We start from the raw sequence: 20,669 nt of genomic DNA, 5'->3' as shown, positions 1-20,669 counted from the left end.
AGGAAAACCAAGCTTGGGTGTGAAAGGCTCTCAGACGGAGGCTTCCCGTGGCGTCTTCTTACAACAGTTGAAAAAATTAAGATAACCATCTGTCATTTTAATGAATGAGCATTAACAGTCCCGTTGACCTGAAGTGTAAATACATAATTGGAGCCTTTTCTCCAAAGCTTATTAAAATGATTTAAATAATAGGGGGGAGAAATAGGCAGAGATGCAAGTCCAGGTAAGTAATGAGGCAAACTGTGTCTGCTGCTAAAGCAGAAATTTCCCATTTGTGATGCCGGTGGCAAAAGGAGGGTGTGGGTGTCCTACCAAGTTTCTAATCCAAAGACTGGCAGCATGTGGGGGGGGGGGCGTGTGCAGGGGAGGGAGGGGGAAGGGCATCCCCTGTGGGACCTCACTGAAAATTGATGGCAACACTTGTGCAAACGGAGGGAATAAGTGTTTTATCTGCTGCATGTAAGTAACCTACTATCCCCACAAATATGAAAGCAGGGGGGAAACCGGAAAAGCGTTTCTATTTCTTTTCAAAACAGTTTCCTGTCCATATAACAATCCAGTTTTAAGTGTGGTGTTTCTGATCCTTACGGATTTTTGATTGTGACAGAACTGAGCACAATCCAATTGATGAAAACAAGGAAGGAGCGAAGGTTTAACAAGGAATATTGGGAACCCAAGGTTTTTTAAAAGTGAAATAGCAGTTTTACACACCAAACTCCTGTTTCAAATCCAAGGGTGTCCAATCTTGATAATTTTAAGACTTGTGGACTTCAGCTCCCAGATTTCCCCAGCCGACGTGGCTTAAAGTTGCCAGAGTTGGACACCCCTGATTTAATCCAAAGGATCCATTTTATAGAAGAGGTGTGACTTCATCCTATCCGCCCCTTATATTAAATTTCAACACACATATGAATTAACCTAATCAACAAGTTTAACCTAATCAGCTACCTTGATTGGTACAGCCTACTGCATAACTAACGAGAGAAGCTGTGACTGAAATGTAACCTATTAAATAAAAGGATGATTTGCATCCATCTGTAATTGTTGTTGTTAGCTGCGAAGTCGGGTCCGACCCATCGCGACCCTATGGACAACGTTCCTCCAGGCCTTCCTGTCCTCTACCATCTTCTGGAGTCCATTTAAGCTCACGCCTACTGCTTCAGTGACTCCATCCAGCCACCTCATTCTCTGTCATCCCCTTCTTCTATTGCCCTCAATCTTTCCCAGCATTAGGCTCTTCTCCAGTGAGTCCTTCCTTCTCATTAGGTGGCCAAATTTTAGCTTCAGGATCTGGCCTTCTAAAGAGCAGTCAGGGTTGATCTCCTCTAGGACTGACCAAGGGACTCGCAGGAGTCTTCTCCAGCACCATAATTCAAAGGCCTCAATTCTTTGGCACTCAGCCTTTTTTATTGTCCAGCTTTCACTGCCATACATTGCAACTGGGAAGAGCATAGCCTTGACTATACGCACTTTTGTTGACAGGGTGATATCTCTGCTTTTTAGTGTGCTGTCTAGATTTGCCATGGCTTTCCTCCCCAAGAGCAAGCGTCTTTTAACTTATTGGCTACAGTCCCCATCTGCAGTGATCTTGGAGCCCAGGAAAATAAAATCTGTCACTACCTCCATTTCTTCCCCATCTATTTGCCAGGAATTGAGAGGGACGGATGCCATGATCTTGGTTTTCTTAATGTTAAGTTTCAACCCAACTTTTGCACTCTCCTTCTTTACCCGCAACAAGAGGCTCTTTAGTTCTTCTTCACTTTCTGCCATTAGAGTGGTATCATCTGCATATCTTAGGTTGTTGATATTTCTTCCAGCAATCTTAATTCCAACTTTTGATTCATCTAGCCCTGCCTTTCTCATGATGTGCTCTGCCTTTCTCATGATGTGCTCTGTAAGTTAAATAGGCAGGACCGATCCTATCAATAAACCAATTGGTGCTTCCCTGTAATTGTGTCTGATCTACAGTTCAGATGTACCCCGGGGAAAACTGGGTCTACTCACATGTATTTTTCATGCAGGTCATGGCTGAAGAACACAATTCCACAAGGCAAACAGCTGGCTGGCCTTCTTCCTGAGGTGGGACAGTCAAAATGGAAATCTAGAATGGAAACAAAAGACCTCAACCAAGGGACACATCACACGTAAAAATAAAATGAAATCAATGAATTGTGCTAACTTTTGCACACACAAAAACCCCTTATATTTCCCAATTTTAAATCAATACAGTACTGTATCTGTGCCGAACTAAAGTTCTAAGCCAAACTGAGATGTGGGTGTGGGTGTCCTTAATTGTTTAGAGGTTTTTTTAACCTCTATGTAATATATAATAGAATAGCAGAATAACAGTGTTGGAAGGGACCTCATCTTCTAGACCAACCCCTCGCTCAAACAGGACACCATGTACCATTTCGGACAAATAACTATCCAATCTCTTCTTGAGAACCTCCAGTGATGGAGCACCCACAACTACTGGAGGCAAGCCATTCCACTGATTAATTATTCCAACCATCAGGAAATTTCTCCTTAGTTCTAGGTTGCTTCTCTCCTTGATAACTGTCCTTCATTATTTCTTGTCCTGCCGCCTCCATGCATGAAACTCTTTTCAGAAGATCATTTGATCATCATCATCAAGGGAATGGGAGAGATTAGAAAGACTTAAACTTCAGCAAAGCTCCTCCACAACTGAGGTTTCCCCAGTTTTGGAGCCATCATTTGTTCAGTTGGCATGGTGCAAAAGCCAGGAAGAAATTCTTTCTTTAACTTACATCAACTTCAGATCCCACCCAACTTCAGTTCTACATGGATTTTATTCTAATCGAATGAGATCTACGAGTAGCTTTTTTATTATTATTATTTCAGTAGGATCAAAGCGGTGGTGGGATTCAGCCAGTTCGGACCATTTTGGCAGAACTGGTAGCTAATTTTTTGTTGCCCAGGCCCAGAACGGACTTCCGGAAGTGGCATCCACACAGAGAATCGGTTGTTCACCTATTTGAATCCCACCACTGGATCAAAGGTAAAAGGTAAAGGTAAAGGTTCCCCGCACATGTGTGCTAGTCGTTTCTGATTCTAGGGGCCGGTGCCCATCTCCGTTTCAAAGCCGAAGAGCCAGCGTTTGTCCAAGGATGTCTCCACGGTCATGTGGCCGGCATGACTAGATGCCAAAGGCGCACAGAACGCTGTTGCCTTCCCACCGTAGTGGTCCCTATTTTTCTACTTGCATTTTTACGTGCTTTCGAACTGCTAGGTTGGCAGAAGCTGGGATAAGTAACAGGCGCTCACTCTGCTATGCGGCACTCGGGATTCGACCCGCCAAACTGCCGATCTTCTGATCGATAAGCTCAGCGTCCTAACCCATTGAGCCACCGCGTCCCTGGATCAAAGGTATGGCTACCTTAATTTGAATCCTTTTTTTTTACTTTTAACGAACTTTTCACCAATCAAACATTTACTAATATTTCCAAAATTTGCATTCTAGGACATGAGGCCTTCTTATTAACTGGCAAGGAACCCAGAGGTGGCAGAGCCAAGTCTGTTTTTACAAAACATTCTAAATAACTAGACAAAATTAATCAGGATGTGAGATGGTTAGGAGGCAAGGGAAAAAGAACGAGAGGTGGTGGGCTGACCTGCTGATCAGAACTCTCGTTACTCTGTATGGGTCGATCCGTTAAGAGAACAGCTCTGGAGATCTGCCTGCCAGAGAATAAGCAAAACTCCATCATCAAGCATAGTCATTTTTTTTAAAAAAAGAGCCATATGGATCCACATTTCGTTTTCATTAAAAACAACACACATTGCCCCCAACACAACTAATATTCTACACTCAGTAGTCTGAACGTGGTTAATGACATTTTCACATATGGCCTGCTTAAGTTAAGAAATTAATAATGCCTCCAATCAGGCTTATATAAAGGTTACGGCTCTTGCTTAATCACCATCAAAATAAATAAATAAATAAACCTTTATTGTCAAAGTACAACATGTGTACATTGAGATTAGCTGAGCCTCCCCCCCCGTGCTCTCTCCCCCCAACACACAGTGACAACAAACCCTCCATCCTACCATACCATGTGAACCCACTACACAACACACCGGCCTCCCAAGTCAATTCTGCATAAGTTCACAGAGATTATGTCCCATTTAAAAGCCTAAATGTAATGAAGGTAATGAGGACTCCGTACGGAAGGGGATGTTCAGCCATCTTGACGTTATTTCAAACTGCAAATCGTTGTGCAGAGAGCTAAGGTGCAAGCCGTTGCTGTAACGCACAGTCATTCATGCCGATGCTGGCATTCAAAGGCCAGTCGGAAGTCATCCTACGTGCCGATGATTAAAGCTCCCTCAAAGATCCCAGCTGCCTTCTCCTGCTTTGTGCAAGCCACTTTGAGAACTAAAGAGGTCACCAAGAATGCTGTGGCAGCAGGAAACATTTAGAAGAAGGCCCCGTGTGAGCAGGCTGATGCCTTCCAGATGGTTAGGCTATCCACGTCAATGACCCGCGAGGGCACTAAGACTATCTCCTTCTGCCCCAGGTCCAATTCATGACCTGAGCTTGCCAGAAAGAGCTATCTGGATTTCAACCACCCTCAGTCTGAAAACAGTCTGCTCTTTTATTAACAGAAGATACAGTAATAGAGCTGAAGGGATCTTGGAGGTCTTCTACTCCAGCCCCCTGCTCAAGCAGAAGTCCCCAACCTTTTGGGCACCAGGGACTGGTTCTGTGGAGAGAGGTTTTTCCGTGGACTGGAGAGGGTGAGGTCTGGTGTTCTGCCTGCATCTCAGGGATGAGTGCCCCTGCCCTGTAACCTTTCTGGACAAATGGCTGTCCAGTCTCTTCTTGAAAACCGCTAGCGATGGAGCACCCACAACCCCAGCGGGCAAGCTATTCCTTTGGGTTGCAATGTAGACTAGCCTCTTCATGGTGCACCCCAGGCTGCGTGACTTTGTCACGGCCAAATAGTCCATGCATTCTGGCTGCTGCATCTCCTAAGGATCTCCCGACAAGAAGCAGCAGCATGTGAGCCCCAAATACAAACAAGGGTTAATGACGTATTCTGTTGCGCCATGCGGAATAAATAGGCATAAAAGCTCTTCCACTCATTAATTTTTCTTAGTGTCAGAAAATTTCTCCCTGCTTCTAGGTTGGATCCCTCGTTCACAAACTTATATCCATTATTTCTTGTTCTACCCTCTAGTGCTTTGGAGAATAAGTCAGTCCCCTCTTCTCTATGTCAACCTCTCAAGTATTAAAAGGCAGGTATCATGATTAAGATCAACTTAATCTTATTTCAACCCCTGCCCACTGCAGGATCCACTTGAATAGCAGTTCTCCACCTTGGCAAGATTAGGGCAGGTGGACTTCAGCTCCAAAAATACTCCAGCCAGCTTTACGGATTTGCTTATAGATCAGGGGTGAAATATGAGGTGAAGAAACATTTATTTAACCTTACAGGGGGTGAAGATTTGTCAAGTAGGGAAATGCAATATGAGAATTCAAGCCATCCTATCATTGTCTCATCTATGTCATATTTGTCTGGGCTCCAGCCTTTAATCTCTGACCAGGATTGTGCCTATATCTGCATGCATGCTTGAAACTAAAGAAACAGGTGGGCCATCCATATGCAAGGAGGGGGAATTAATAATTAATATTTTATCAGACATTTTTCAGATTGATTTTCAAAACAAAGGCTACTTTTGAACCCAGAGTGTCACCCAGGGGATAAAACTCCATGGTTTCTACAAGGGTTGATATACTAAATATGTGTAAGTCACACACGAGTAACAAGGTGGAGGATGCAAGAGAAAATTGGTCTACATAAGACTTTTTTCTGCACTAATTTCACAGTAATTCAGGGAACCAGATAAAATTCATTGTTGAGATTGACATGGAGGTCCACAAATGGTATGGATAAACGCGATGAGTTTTACTTCTGAGTAAGCATGCCCTTTTAGTTATTCTCGTGTCAACATTTACCTGTAAGATACATTTTGGCATATTTTTTCTGAAAGGTAACTATCCTCCACAACAAAATAACTTGCATTTATCCTTTGACCGAAATGATCGATAACTGCTTTGCACCTGTTGGAAAACAAGGGGAAAAAGCTTTAAAAAGCAAAACAGTTTGTGCCGTTGTTAGAATGAGGAATATAAAACATTTATCGACTATAAAAAAATAAAAATAATCCCAAGCAACTTGTTTTCTTTCATTCGAGCTTTTAGAAGAGTTAAGAGCTTTGTCTGCCCATTTTTAGATCTGCATTGTTTTATCCCCTCTTGGTTTTAGTACGTGAAACTCAATGAGGATTATTTTCAACATGGTTTACACCAGGGGTGTCAAACTCAATTTCATTGAGGGCCGCATCAGCATTGCGGTTGCCCTCAAGGGGCCGGGTGGGCATGGCCAGGGTGGGCGTGGCCTACTGGGTGGGCGTGGCTAGACTGCGTATGGCCTACTGGGTGGGCGTGGCCAGCTCTACATGGTTCGCATCAAGGGTGCCTATGGGGGCCTGGGCAGGAGTGGGACAGATCTGAGGGTCTCTGGCAGGAGGAGGGTCTCTGGGCCAGGGCCAAGGCAGTGGGGGCCGTTCCCTGACTGTTTCCAGGATGGCTTCGCGGGCCACATGAAACCACTTTGCGGGCCGGATCCGGCCCCCGGGCCTTGTGTTTGACATGTCTGGTTTACACAAATTTGTCTGGATTTTTTAAAAATAATAATAATAATAATTTTACAAAAAAGAAAAGCATCATTTTTGTAACGATTCAGGAGGCCTTTGACCTTTTAACCATCTCTAGAACCTTTCCCAGAACAGTAACTTCTTTAGCTTGCCATTATAGATCTGAAGAATCTGAAACAATCCATCTATCATCCTGTGTCTGTCTATCATCTCTCTGCCCTTCCCTCCCTCCATTCTTTTAAGAATATTCTTGAGTGTTAAATGTGTTTAACAGACTTTGGAAACAGCTTTTAGACTTTGTGATCAAGGTAGAAGAAAATGAAATGTTAACCATGGGATGAACCAGGATTAAATTAGTTGACCTTATAGAAATGGCTCATATTTACTAAGTGTGTAAAAGTAAAAAAAAAAAAAAACAAGGTTGGAATTTTACTTTGCGTTCTACAGTGTTGAAAAAAGCTGTAAGTCAATTCTGGTTTTTTTCCTTTCCCTTTTTACTCTAGTTGTATTTTCCCCCTTTCCCTTTCCCATTTCCCAATTATTTTTACTTTAATTTGTACTTCATATCATGATAATCTTAATAATGTTTTTTTAAAAAAAAAATGTCTTTACTAGACTTCGTCATACAAGGCAGCAAGCTATGGTCTTTTTAATTATAGCTAATTAAAGGAATCACAACTGGCTAGGCTTGCAGAACATCCCGAGATCTGAACCATGGCTTGTTAACCAGGCTTAGAATCTTTTAATTAAAACCATGCAAAACCTATTTCAGATAAATGTAGCTGCAGAAAAATAATAGAAATGTTTATTTGCCTGAAAGTCACCGCATTTCTTTCACTGCCACCCCATCTTCTCTTCTTCTCGCCCAATAGAACAGCGTTCCCAAGGCCAGGAAGACCCCCCCCCCACTTAAGAGATTTCCCCCAAAAAAATTATTGGAAAAAAAAATGTCTGCAATCTTTCCTAAACTTCCAAGTCTACTAACGTCTCCCTTTTATGACTAGTTAAAAGAGGAAATGATAAATGAATCACATGAACGGAATGAGAGAAACACGGAGGAATTTATTCTGCTCTTGACAGTTAAGTGTTTTTTTTTTGTTTTGTTTTGTTTTAAAATAGGGCCCAAATTTGTTTTGCTATCAATTTACTGAATACTGGCCAGGAAGGCAAGCCAGAATGCTGGAATCAAACCATTTGAATCAAAGTGAATTCTTTGCTACTGTTTGTGAAGCTGTTTTTGTACATTCCTGTGTGGGCGAAGATAGGAGCGGGGGGGGGGGGGGGAGGGTGGATTAAATGTCATACTACAGGACCCCACAAAAAGAAAGAAAAAAGATATAAATAATTCTTTCTTTTCTTCTTGCTTCATCATTCAACAGCGGCTAATGCCAGAGAGTTGTTCACGAGCGGAGAAAAAAAGAACGCAATGTCCCTCTTAAAACCGATCTTCAGATTTTTTTTTGATTTTTTTTTTTTAAAAAGGAAGATCAGCAGAAGAATTCTTTCAAGTGCCAGGCTCAAATAAGGAAGCCACTTAGAGAATGACATTATCAGGTCTCTCTGTCATCTGATATCTGTTCAGACAATGAATCATACAAAACCTCCATTGACCTTCTTCAATGTGTCTAGATAAAAGGGTGAAAATTAGAATCCATCTCCTTGCCAAGTGCCACCAGTTATAAATGTACTTTATAGGGCTCATTATCCAAACTAATGGACTAAGGGCGACACCCTTGAAATGGACTTACCAGCACTGACAAAGCCAGCAAGCAATAATTCAGGAAAGATATGTAAATTACAGTGTTTGCTATTATTATTATCATTATTTAATTATTATTGCAAAAAGATAAATTTACATTTGTCAGTTCTCTTAAGAGGCCAGCGGATACTTTGAGAAACGCGTCGCAAACAGGGATGATGCTTTTGAAATGTAGATCCCAAAACCCACAAATACAAATTAAAACCTTTTTTAACCTTGTGGAAATGAAACTCCATAAACAATATCTTATGTACCATTAAAAAAAACCCAGAAAGGTTAAATTAAAAGGGGGGAAAGGAAGCTAAGCGGAAAGGAAATGCATTGTTCAGCCCGCTAAATCTGAGGTCCTCAACTTTGGCAAATTTAAGACTTGTGGACTTCAACTCCCAGAATTCCTCAGCCAGTTAGAGCTGCTGCATACAGGGTAGAGCAGGGGGTCTTCAAACTTGACCCTTTTATGACAGTGGCTGAGGAATTCTGGGAGTTGAAGTCCACAAGTCATAAAAGGGCCAAGTTTGAAGACCTCTGGGGTAGAGGATGGCTACATTCCCTATGTTAGGCATATGGTGATAGCCTACATAGTTGGGTTGAAAATATATAAACTATGATGTTGTGACTTTAAGATGTTAATTGGCCAATGGGTGTGTAAGTGTTCTCATCGCCATAAGAGGGAGCTAGGAAGGTAGCTTCTCTCTCTCTGAATTCACTGCTCTCTCTACTATTACTGTTTTGCTGTACTGTTGGTTTACTACTGTGATAAACCTGAACTGTGTATTGACCTCTGGACCGGTAAGAAGACTTTGTATTTGGAATACTCCTTGGACTGTTACTATTGTGTATGACCTGGACTGTTAATTTTTGACCGTGCATTTTTGTTTTTATACCACCTCAAAAGTAAAGTACTTTTTGCTTTCACAACTCGGTGTACTCTTGTGGTTACTGTGTGACTCTTACTGCTCTCAGTACCCTTCCTTGTCTGTGCAACTCCTTGGTAGCACAAAGAGCCCTCTGCACAACCAATTCCTAACACCCTATTTTTGGGGTCCCAGTTCTGTTCTGCATAGGAGGTAATGAAAACACCGATGGGAGTATTAGTCCACTAAAAGAGGCGCTTCTGAAGCTACTCCATTCTCCTAATTCAGGGATCTCCAATCCTAGCAACTTGAAGACTTGTGGACTTCAGCTCAGTCAGTTCTGAGAGTTCAAGCCCACAAGACCAAAAAGTTGCCAAGTTTGGAGACCCTTGTCCTGCTTCCATACCTAGAAACCAGAAAGGAAAATTAGCCATAGATCCATTCCCCATCTTGTTTATCGTATGATACTTAAATAACCCAAATTCTGGTTAAGGCACTCTGTAACATAACATTTAGTTTATCAAATTAAGTGCAGATGTCATGCTAAACCTAACCACCCTATGTTTTAGCACAGAGGTCCCCAACCTTTTGGGCACCAGGGACCAGTTCCGTGGAGAGAAGTTTTTCCGCGGACTGGAGGGGGCGTGGTTTTGTGTGCTGCCTGCATCCCGCGGATGGAGCTTTCCTTGTTTGTGCGGACCTGTTGCTGGCATGCCGCGGGCCCGGTACTGGTCCACGGACCAGGGGCTGGGGACCCCTGCTTTAGCACACTGAACAAGCTGCTCATCTTTTGGTGCTTTGCACCATCCACTTGGTATAAATCTTGCAGCCCGCCCCCCCCCCCAAACATCAGTTGATTTGGTTCCAACTTTTAAAAAAAAAGTTGCTCCAAAGCCCAATACTGGTGGAAAAAATAATTCATTCTAGACTAAGAGGGCAGCATAGTTTACGACAACAGTCTACCTCAAAACTCATTAAAGCCTTTTCTCTTAGAGTGACATGCATTATCAGCAAAGATTAATCTGATGAATCTTTAGGTGAGCTTCATTTTTAAAAAATGCAATAACAGAGGGCTTTGTTGTCATCTGATGAAAATCAATTAGAGGAGGTAAGGCCACAAGGAAAACTAACATCACTCATCCCCAGACCCCCGGCAACTGAAATAATCTGTCTTCCGAGCTTGGATGATCAGGAGGCTGCAGTAATATTAGAGGGAAATTAATTTAGTTTCTTTATTCTAAACCCACTTTCCTACTTCTGGAGGACCTATACACAAATTATTTTTAATCAAGGTTGATGTGTTATTAATACCAAAGAAGATCTTTGAAGAATGGTTTTTTTTTAAAAAAAAAACAAACTAAGACCCTGGCATTTTTCATCTCGTGGGTTGCGTTTATGTAAAAGAGAGAGGTTACCTCTTTGAAGACTTACCTTTTAAGTTCTTTGTCTACCACAAGGCACTTTATGGAATGCCGGAGGCAATAGATCCCGCCAAATACTGCACACATTCTAAATGAACGTCAGAAATTAAGAAAACAAGGCATCAGGTTGAGTGTGTTTTAGGTCTATTTTTTTTTCTCCTAAAAACAAGAACGTTCACCTTGATTTATTTAAAACAAATCCGTGAAATAGGAAGCATTGAAACAAGATGCTAATTCTATACAAACGTTTCAGGAATAATCTCCTAGGCATATTTGCATATTCAGTAAAGGGAAAACAGGGCAGAGTTGGAGCGAATAATCTTGGTTTAGAGCTGGTTTGCCATCTTGACTTATATGGGTCCATTTAACAATAATTGTGGACTTGTACATAACAAGAAGTTATCCTTTATGGTTTGGTTGGCTGGTCTCAAGGAAAGAGGAATGCTTTGCAAGCAAACCTTGTTTGTTCACATCATGATTTAGTAAGCTAGGATTCCTAGAATACAGTGTGATGCAAAAAAAACAACACACCCCAAATCAAATCTGGCAAGGTTTATGTAAGGAAAACTTGTACAGGATGCCGAAAAACTTAAATATATGCCAACTGAATTCTTGGGAGGTTAAAAAGCAGCAAAAAAAAGGCTAAGTAACCATTAAAACTCTGTATAATCACAAATAATGTTTCATTCAAAACTTGGCTTGGAGAAGTACTGAAATTAAGTTTCTTTCCTGAAGATCATGGTGAATTATAATTGAGAGTCAACTTTGAATTATTTCAGTTTTTCTCCCTGGGGCAAATTCTATAGTCTTAACTTAATCAGTTTAAGAGTTTGCCAGCAGAGCTGTTAACCATAGTCAGCATTAACTAGATCAGGGGTCTTCAAACTTGGCCCTTTTATGACTTGTGGACTTCAACTCCCAGAGTTCCTCAGCCAGGCTCTGATACGTTGTACGACATCACGTGACGTGACGAGCTGGCCATGTCTGCTTTTGACTAAAAAAAAGCACCAAGGTGCTCTCAGTTAATAAAACCTGGTGGTTCTACCTCCTACTATAACTATCGCTCCACCTCCTAGTGCAAAAATCTACTGATTCACCAGCCTGCTCTTAAAATAGCCTTTTGGACTATATAGTCACCCCAGATCCCTGGCTGGAGAATAATAATCAAGATCAAGTGACAAATGATACCGGCAGATGCTGGAACAATGCCTTGGTGCCAGGGTGACTTCAGTAAAGATCCCTCTCTCAGTTAAAAGAAAGGTCACCAAATGCAAAAAAAAAAAAGAGTGACTTAGCAACTGAACAGAGAGAGGCAAATACTACAGAAGGCAGCCCCAAATAAAGAAGTTGGACCTTTATTCTATAAAAGGTTAAAACTAAGTATTTCCAAAAGTGAAATAATCAGATTTGTTTCTCACATAATAGAGGAGGCAGGGTCTCTGGCAATTTGACACAGCAAACTAAAATTACCTGCTCGTTAGAGAAACATCTGCTGAAAATAATAAAACGAGCAACATATAGCAAGTTACACTAACAGCAAAAGCACTTAGTAATTCTCCCCCCCCCCGCCGCCGCCAGTTAAATCACTACTTTTTTTTCTGCCACATCCAGCTGAATCAACAAGTTGAAAAGCTGAACCCCGAGGATTATTTTCATATTTTGAGGATAAAGTAATAAAAGAGTCTGAAAATCCTGTGGTTTCTGTTCCTGATTGGCCTGCCGCTGAAAATAAGCCCCAAATGTTCTTCTCTTGCCTACTTAGCCAGGACAGAAGACTGAACTCGTGTTCATGGGTTACTCATGTTTTACAAACCAGATTCCCTTTACTCCATGAAGCCTAAATGTGATGGACCTCAACTCCCAGAATCCCCAAGCCAGTAAGACTTTTGGAGAAGAGAACGGCTGGGGGGGGGGGAAACCCCTATAAATTTGACAATCTCTAGTCTGAAACATTCCCCCCACTCCTAGTTCTGAGTGTCGGATGGAATGGATGAACGAACGCCACCAGTGGCGAATGCCATCCATGGGTGAACACTATGCACACACCAAAAGCATACGCTATAATCCCAAAGGTGCTTTATCGAAAGGCAACTGGACTTTTGTCTTTTCCTCGAAGAAACGTTGCGCTTCTCAGCCAAGTTCTGACTGAAAGGTGGAGGATGGAAGGATTTATATTCCTTGCAGTCACCTGGTCATTAGTACTCTTTCTGAGAGTCGTTGAGGCCGCTTGGAGGTTTATCTGTGCCCTCAGGGACACCTGTCTAGTGCAGATGGGTGTGAAGCCTTCTTGGAACTGCTAAAAGGACTGTCTTGTAAACAGGAGATAGATGGTGAGAGAGGGCTACGCATGACTGCGATCCTCCATAGACATACACTAAACGTCCCATGATGCAGACACAAAATGACTTTAGCAACGGCATCCCTGGGTGATCTTCCTCCAAGAAGGATTAACCAGCGACACATGAAGAATTTTCCCAATTATTCTCCATGAATTGGGCTAGGCTGAGAAAGAATCAGTGAGCGTTCTGTTTGCTGACTATAACCTCATTAAGTAACACGATGATTCAGTTCACGTTTCACTGTCCGTACTTTGTTTAAAGAAGCCTCAATAGATTGAGTTGACGTATGTCAAGGCAGATTTCCAAAGTCCAATGTTGGGTTCACGTATTCTGAAAAAAACATATCCACATTCTGGCTTGGGGTACAATGAACTAAGATTACAGGTACCCTGACCAACCCCCTTTTCTTTGCTTTTTTGTATTGGACTTCTTTTGATGAAATGTTGATATCTTAGAAATATACAGCTAGTGCTCGAGTTACGACAGTTAGTGACCATTCAAAGTTACAACGGCACTGGAAAAAAAGCGACTTATGAGTATTTTTCACACTTACGACCTTTCCAGCATCCCCCTTGTGATTTGAATGCTTGGTAACTGGTTCATACTTACGACGGTTGCAGTGTCCCGGAGGGGTCACGTGAGATCCCCTTTTGTGACCATCTGACAAGCAACTCCAATAGGGAAGCCAGATTCACTTAACAACCGTGTTACTAACTTACCAACTGTTGACGATTCGAATAAACGGTGAAAGGTAGGTCGTAAAATGGGGCAAAACTCACTTAACAAATGTCTCACTTAGCAACAGAAATTTGGGGCTCAAAAGTCGAGGACTACCTGTATATCATCTTGAGGGCTTCTGTTAGGAAACATAGAAAGCGGAGGAGCTGGAATTCGGCATTAATATGCTCATTTTAAAAAAAAAAGGAAAAATTGAAATCTACTGTGACAACTAAACTCATTATCGTATCAATGTTTTTTCCCCCCTCCTTTATTCAAATTAGACTTAACTCAGAGGCTGTTTGGCTGAATCCCAAGTACAAAGTACTTCTGATTACTATTAACCCTAAATAGACATTTAAACTGATATTCTTCTAATTAACTGGCTACTGTCTCTGGCAATAATTCCGCCTCTGTTGAAAGATCACGCCTGCTGTGCACTCCACTTCAACTCTGCCCTGTTGACATCGAACCACATTACAGCTAAATTAACAGTTGTGAAAATTTTTGACCTGCTAGTCGCTTCTCTGCTCCCCCCTCCGGCCCCCTCCCCCCAGCCTTCAAATGCCATTTCAGTTTCTATCACGGCAAATAATAATAACAATAATAATAATGATGAAATGAAATAAAATCAGCCACTGCAATTTCTAATACAATAGTACAACAATGGGGCCCATGAATAGCTGAACCTCTGACAGCACATTCGCCATGATTTATGAGTTTGTGTATAATTTGATTATTCTATTAATTCTGCTGATTACTGCTAGAGCTAATCCAGTGAAGGTCACTCCCTAAAATAAATCTTCATTACTCTTCGGCAGAAAATAACTGCCTCTAACGGGTTGTTTTCTTTAATTAAAACATGAATGTTACAAGAGGCTTCAGGCTTGGCGTTGTCTGGTGCCGACGGGAGGGTTGACACCGCAGCCTGGAGAGTCTCTTGGATCAGAACATTTGGAAGAAGGAAATAAAGACAATAAAAATACTTCCTTGTCAGATACCTTCATGCTCCTGGTTTTAGAATAGAATAGAGCTGGAAGGGACCCTGGAGGTCTTCTAGTCCAGCCCCCTGCTCAAGCAGGGGAACCTATACAGGTAATTACCTCAGTACAGGTAATCCTCAGCTTACAACAGTTTGTTTAGTGTCCGTTCAAAGTCACAATGGCACTGGGGAAAAAAGGGACTTGGGACCATTTTTCATGCTTGCGACCGTAGCAGCATGACCCATAGTCCCGGGATCAAAATTCAGACATTTCGCAAGTGGCTCGTATTTACGATGCTTGCAGTGTTCTGGGGTCATGAGAATTTTTGCAAACTTCAGACAAGTTAATGGGGATGGCAGGTTCACTTCACAACCATGTCACAACCAAGAACACCTGCAGTGGTTCGCTTATTTTTTTTTTTTAATTCCATTTATATCCCGCCCTTCTCCGAAGACTCAGGGCGGCTTACAAGCTTAGCAGTAGCCTTCATTCTATGTATGTGCCTGCTTATTAGGGCTTTCACACACACACCCCAAGCGGCATTATTACAAAGTCAGCTTAATTGCCCCCAACAATCTGGGTCCTCATTTGACCTACCTCGGAAGGATGGAAGGCTGAGTCAACCTTGAGCCTGGTGGGACTCGAACCTGCACTAATTGCAGCCAGCTGTTGTCTGTGCTTTTAATATGAGGCAGGAAGCACAGAATCATAGAACTGGAATCTCATCCAATCCCTTGCCCTAGGTAGGAGACTGGATAAACTGGAAACTAGGGAGTATCACTCAGCTCTTCGATGGAAATGTAACAAATACATGTAGTCCTCGACGATTCATTTCGGGACCGTTCAAAGTTACAACAACACTGACAAATGTGAACCTATGACCGTCTTTCCCAGTTACGACATTTGCAGCATCCCCATGATCAGGTGATCAAAATTCAGTGGCTTGGTTAAGTCGGTAACGCGGTTGTTAAGGGAATCTGGCTTCTCTCCATTGACTTTGATTGTCAGAAGGTCGCAAAAGGGGATCGCGTGACCCCGGGACACACTACAACCGTCATAAATGTGAGTCAGTTGTCAAGCATCCGAATGTAAATCACATGATCGTGGGACCGCTGCAATGGTCATAAAGTGTGAAAAACGGTCATAAGTCACTTTTCCAGTGCCGTTATAACCATCACTGAATGGACTGTTGTAATTCGAGGACTACCTGTATCCAACAAGAAACTATTTAACCAAAAACCAAAAAAAAACCCCACCTCAAAGTATTCTGAATGGCATTTTCTAAGTAACATTTCCCTCACAACAGATTGTGAAGTGGCACTCTCACAAAGGCCTTTGTGTGCTCAGGAGGCATGTTTCAACACAAAGGTTATTTTCAAATTAAAAGGCCTGTTCTGTCAAAACTTGAGAAATAATATGGGCAAGGACAACAAAAGCATTCCATAGCTTTATTAACGACAGCGCTCACTGATCTGTGAATAACCGAGAGAAAAAAAGTGAAGATTATTGAGTTACTTTACCAATCTATCCATCCATCACTGGAGAGCTGCTCTCAGACGTGATGGATTGTCTCACTCCACTGAGATTTGTCCCAAACTAAGATCTGCTGGAAGGAAGGAAGGAAGGAAGGAAGGAAGGAAGGAAGGAAGGAAGGAAATGAGGGACGGAGGGAGGGGAGGATGGAGGCAGAGAGGAAAAAAGGAAAGAAAGAAAGAAGGAAGGAAGGAGATGATGGAGGCAGAGAGGAAGGGAGGGAGGGAGGGAGGAAGGGAGGGAGGGTAGAAGGAAGGAGAGGATGGAGGCAGACAGAGAGAGGAAGGAAGGAAGGAAGGAAGGAAGGAAGGAAGGAAGGAAGGAAGGAAGGAAGGAAGGAAGGAAGGAAAGAGAAAGAAAAAGAAAGAAAGAAAGAAAGAAAGAAAGAAAGAAAGAAAGAAAGAAAGAAAGAAAGAAAGAAAGAAAGAAAGAAAGAAAGAAAGAAGGAGAGGATGGAGGCAGAAAGGAAGGAAGGTATGGAAGGAAGGAAGGTATGGAAGGATGGATGGAGGAAGGAAGGAAGGAAGGAAGGAAGGAAAGGAGGGAGGGAGGGGAGGATGGAGGCAGACAGAGGAAAAAAGGAAAGAAAGAAAGAAGGAAGGAAGGAGATGATGGAGGCAGAGAGGAAGGGAGGGAGGGAGGGAGGAAGGGAGGGAGGGTAGAAGGAAGGAGAGGATGGAGGCAGACAGAGGAAGGAAGGAAGGAAGGAAGGAAGGAAAAAGAAAAAGAAAGAAAGAAAGAAAGAAAGAAAGAAAGAAAGAAAGAAAGAAAGAAAGAAAGAAAGAAAGAAAGAAAGAAAGAAAGAAGGAGAGGATGGAGGCAGAGAGGAAGGAAGGTATGGAAGGATGGATAGATGGATGGAGGAAGGAAGGAAGGAAGGAAGGAAGGAAGGAAGGAAGGAAGGAAGGAAGGAAGAAAAACACACATCTCCACCAAACACAAGCGCAGCCATGCTTTTCAAAGTTTAACATGCATCCTGAAAACAATGCAAAACTCACTCCAGAAAGTGGTTCAAACCAAACAAGTTCAATGCTGTGGGAATGCGGTTAGACCGTCTGAACCTTTTTTTAATTTCAAACTAAGGAATGAAGCACAAATGAATGTTAATTCTTTTTGCCAACCAATCCTAGAATCTTCTTTCCTAGGTGCTGATCCCATACAGCCAAGAAACACTCAACGCACGCCTCCGGATCATTTCGAAATTTTGCACACAAAAGTGCGCAAGACTCCAGATGGAAAACCAAGAATCCCATTTTCCAGCACTTCCCAAGCCTGCCCAGGAAGGAATAACCTAAGCCAGTGGTTCTCAACCTGTGGCCCGTGGACCCCCGAGTGGCGACATGCTGTCTTCACGGGGGGGTCCGCAAAGGCTTGAAGAAATGTTACGATTGAAATCAGGGGTCTTCAAACTTGGCAACTTTAAGACTTGTGGACTCCAACTCCCTGAGGGCTGGCTGAGGAATCCTGGGAGTTGAAGTCCACAAGTCTTAAAGTTGCCAAGTTTGAAGACCCCTGATTTAAATCTCGAGTTAAGCCTTGGGGGGGGTCCGTGGCCACAAAAGGTATTTAAAGGGAGTCCGTGGCGAAGGAAAGGTTGAGAACCAGTGACCTAAGCCGTCAGTACCTGCAACACACCCTAGAAAGATGTCAGGTTAGAAAACCTTGGTGAGGTTCTCCTTTTGGGATCAGTGTGCATCATTGCCACTCTCCCGAAATAGCTCCCCTTGTCGGCATGGTTAGTGTGTAAACGCATTTATCAGAAGACAGTGTGGTGAGGTTTAACATCCAGGGAAGCCAAACAGAGCCCAGAGGTTTACTTCCAAATATAAGTAGTCCTTGATTTACAACTATCTATTAAGCCTTGGTGGAGCAGTGGGCTAATGCCTCCTGAAGTAACACCAGCTGCCTGCAATTAGTGCAGGTTCGAGTCCCACCAGGCTCAAGGTTGACTCAGCCTTCCATCCTTCCGAGGTAGGTAAAATGAGGACCCAGATTGTTGGGGGCAATTAAGCTGACTTTGTAATAATGCCGCTTGGGGGGTGTATGGAAAGCTCTAATAAGCAGGCATATACATAGAATGAAGGCTACTGCTAAGCTTGTAAGCCGCCCTGAGTCTTCGGAAAAGGGCGGGATATAAATGGAATTAAATTAAAATAAATAAATAAATCTAGTTTAGATACCATTCAAAGTTATAGTGGCACTAAAAAAAGGGAGTCGCAACTTTGCACCTGTCACAACATCCCCACGGTCATGGGATCAAAAATGAGGGCGCTTGGCGACAAAGACGTTCCCGTCCCGATTGTGGTTATCAGCCGAGGACTACCTGCAACGATGGCTACAGAGGCTGCTTTGGATTCAATTTGTTCCCGTTTTGTGTTGACGTCCTGGCCACTCACACACACACACACACACCCTTCACCACCAACAACTAAGTTTCTTCTTTCTGCAGCTCCATGTGGGGCTAGCATTCTGCTCTCCCCTCTCTCGCGCTTCTGTGCGAGATGCACACAGAATGTAAGTTGGCTCTTTTAAGGCTGGTGATGAAGATTTTCATCCTGCTTGAAATTGGGTGCCATTTATTATTAAATTGCCAATTAGCACCTCTGCGTATCTGTAAAGCCAAGAATGTACGAGACAGGGAGGTCTTATGTTTGCAGACGGGTAGAACTAACACATTAGAACGCGCCCGCTCATGATTAAATCCGCCTTAATCAACTTTGGCTCTTCAAATCGGTGGTGGCAGCGCCAGGATTGTCTGGGGTAATGGGAAGAAGCCTAGCACGGCTGGAGAAGGCCGAATTAAAAGATTTATTTGTACTAAGAAACCAAGTTAGCTAAGGTCCTCTACTTTTCGCTAGCTATCTTTGGGGCCCGAGTTATGTACGGCAGTCAAACAATATTTTTTTTTTAAAAAAGCTGCCATCTTACACTGAGGCCCAAGAAAAGGAAAAAGCAAATATCAAGAGAGCTTCTTGACCTTAGTCTTGGCAAAAGCTGCACGCCATCTGGGATTGTCCGCATCAAACTGGAGATCCAGGAAAATTCCCAGCCCTTAACCTTAACCCACCATACGTACTGCGGCTTCTCCTTTAGGAAACAAGAGAGGTGAGCATCACTCCGACATAGCTTTGCTGGGACTTGTTTTTCAGCAGTGAAGAACGCAGTACGTTGGGGTGCACTCTAAGCTTGATTCTTTTGCTGCAGACACTTCATTACCTATTATCAGCTAGCACTGACGATGTTCCCTAGTTGGATTATGAAACGTCTGCAAGGAAACAACCCAGCTCAGAGAGCAGCAAGGACCCCACTGTCCTCCTCCTCTTCCTCCTCCTCCTCCTCCTCCCTGCCTTCTAGCATTGATGATGTTCCCTAGTTGGGTAATGAAACAACTTCATGAAACAACCAAGCTGAGAGAGCACCAAGGAAGCCACAGTTCAACCCTGAGCTTCTAACCACAACCATCTGATCTCAACTGTGCTCGGGCTAAACCTTGTGAATCAGCATCGTGGTTATTATTCTTTAGAATACTTCCGTGACCGATCAGCGATTCAAAGGCTTTTCTCTAAACATCAAGTCCTTCTTTTGTACTCCAGAAACATGTAAATATCTTTTGTGTGTGTGTGTGGTTTGGGGGACAAATAGGGCAGGAGAGAAGAAAAACAGCCTCCAGGAAGAAAAACAGTTGACTGCCCTTCTTTTGGAACAATGGAATGCTTTCGTTTTTATTGCCAAATGTATTTTGAACCCCACCGTAAAGTTGTCCACTTGAAAGGAGGCTCGTTCAGTCAAGGGAAAGGAATCCAAGGATCCAATTCACTCAGACATGAAAAGGAAGAAACTGTGTACTGGTTAGAATAGATCTACAACCAGGATTGAACAGCAGAAGTGAAGAAACAATGACTGTCAGTGCATAAATTCCATTTGGATGAGCTCTGCATCCAGTTACGGCCCTATCTGGACCGAGATGCCCTACGCACAGTCACCAATGCGCTCGTGACCTCCCGGCTAGACTACTGCAATGCTCTCTACATGGGGCTGCCCCTGAGGACCACTCGGAGGCTTCAGCTGGTGCAGAATGCAGCCGCGCGAGTTGTGATGGGAGTCTCCCGATACTCCCATGTAACACTTCATCTCCGCGAGCTGCATTGCCTTCCAGTTGCCCTCTGGGTGAGATTCAAGGTGCTGGTGATGACCTATAAAGCCCTAAATGGCATGGGCCCGGATTATCTAAGGGAGCACCTACTGCCAGCGTCAATTTCCCATCGTCCTGTGCGCTCCCACAGGGAGGGCCTCCTCAGGGTACCACCGGTCAAGGATTGCCGACGGGCGATCCCCAGGGGGAGGGCGTTCTCTGTGGGCGCGCCTACCCTATGGAATCAACT

General features: G+C 43.1%; 1 protein-coding gene across 1 annotated transcript in view; it reads right to left on the bottom strand.

The window, feature by feature from the left end:
• CHM (CHM Rab escort protein) overlaps positions 1-20,669 on the bottom strand; it is a 58,441-nt gene that overhangs the window by 7,668 nt on the left and 30,104 nt on the right. Inside the window, exons 9-12 of the mRNA XM_081336567.1 lie at positions 10,726-10,803; positions 5,981-6,085; positions 3,633-3,699; positions 2,005-2,101 (exon numbers count right to left, since the gene is read on the bottom strand). Coding sequence (XP_081192693.1) covers positions 2,005-2,101; positions 3,633-3,699; positions 5,981-6,085; positions 10,726-10,803 — 347 coding nt within the window. The remainder of the gene's footprint in view (positions 1-2,004; positions 2,102-3,632; positions 3,700-5,980; positions 6,086-10,725; positions 10,804-20,669) is intronic.

Source organism: Vipera berus (assembly GCF_964194415.1).
Source record: "Vipera berus genome assembly, chromosome: 11".
In the NCBI taxonomy this organism is placed as follows: domain Eukaryota; kingdom Metazoa; phylum Chordata; class Lepidosauria; order Squamata; family Viperidae; genus Vipera; species Vipera berus.
Note: the sequence above shows the minus strand (reverse complement) of the source record. Positions and strands in the feature narration are given on the sequence as shown.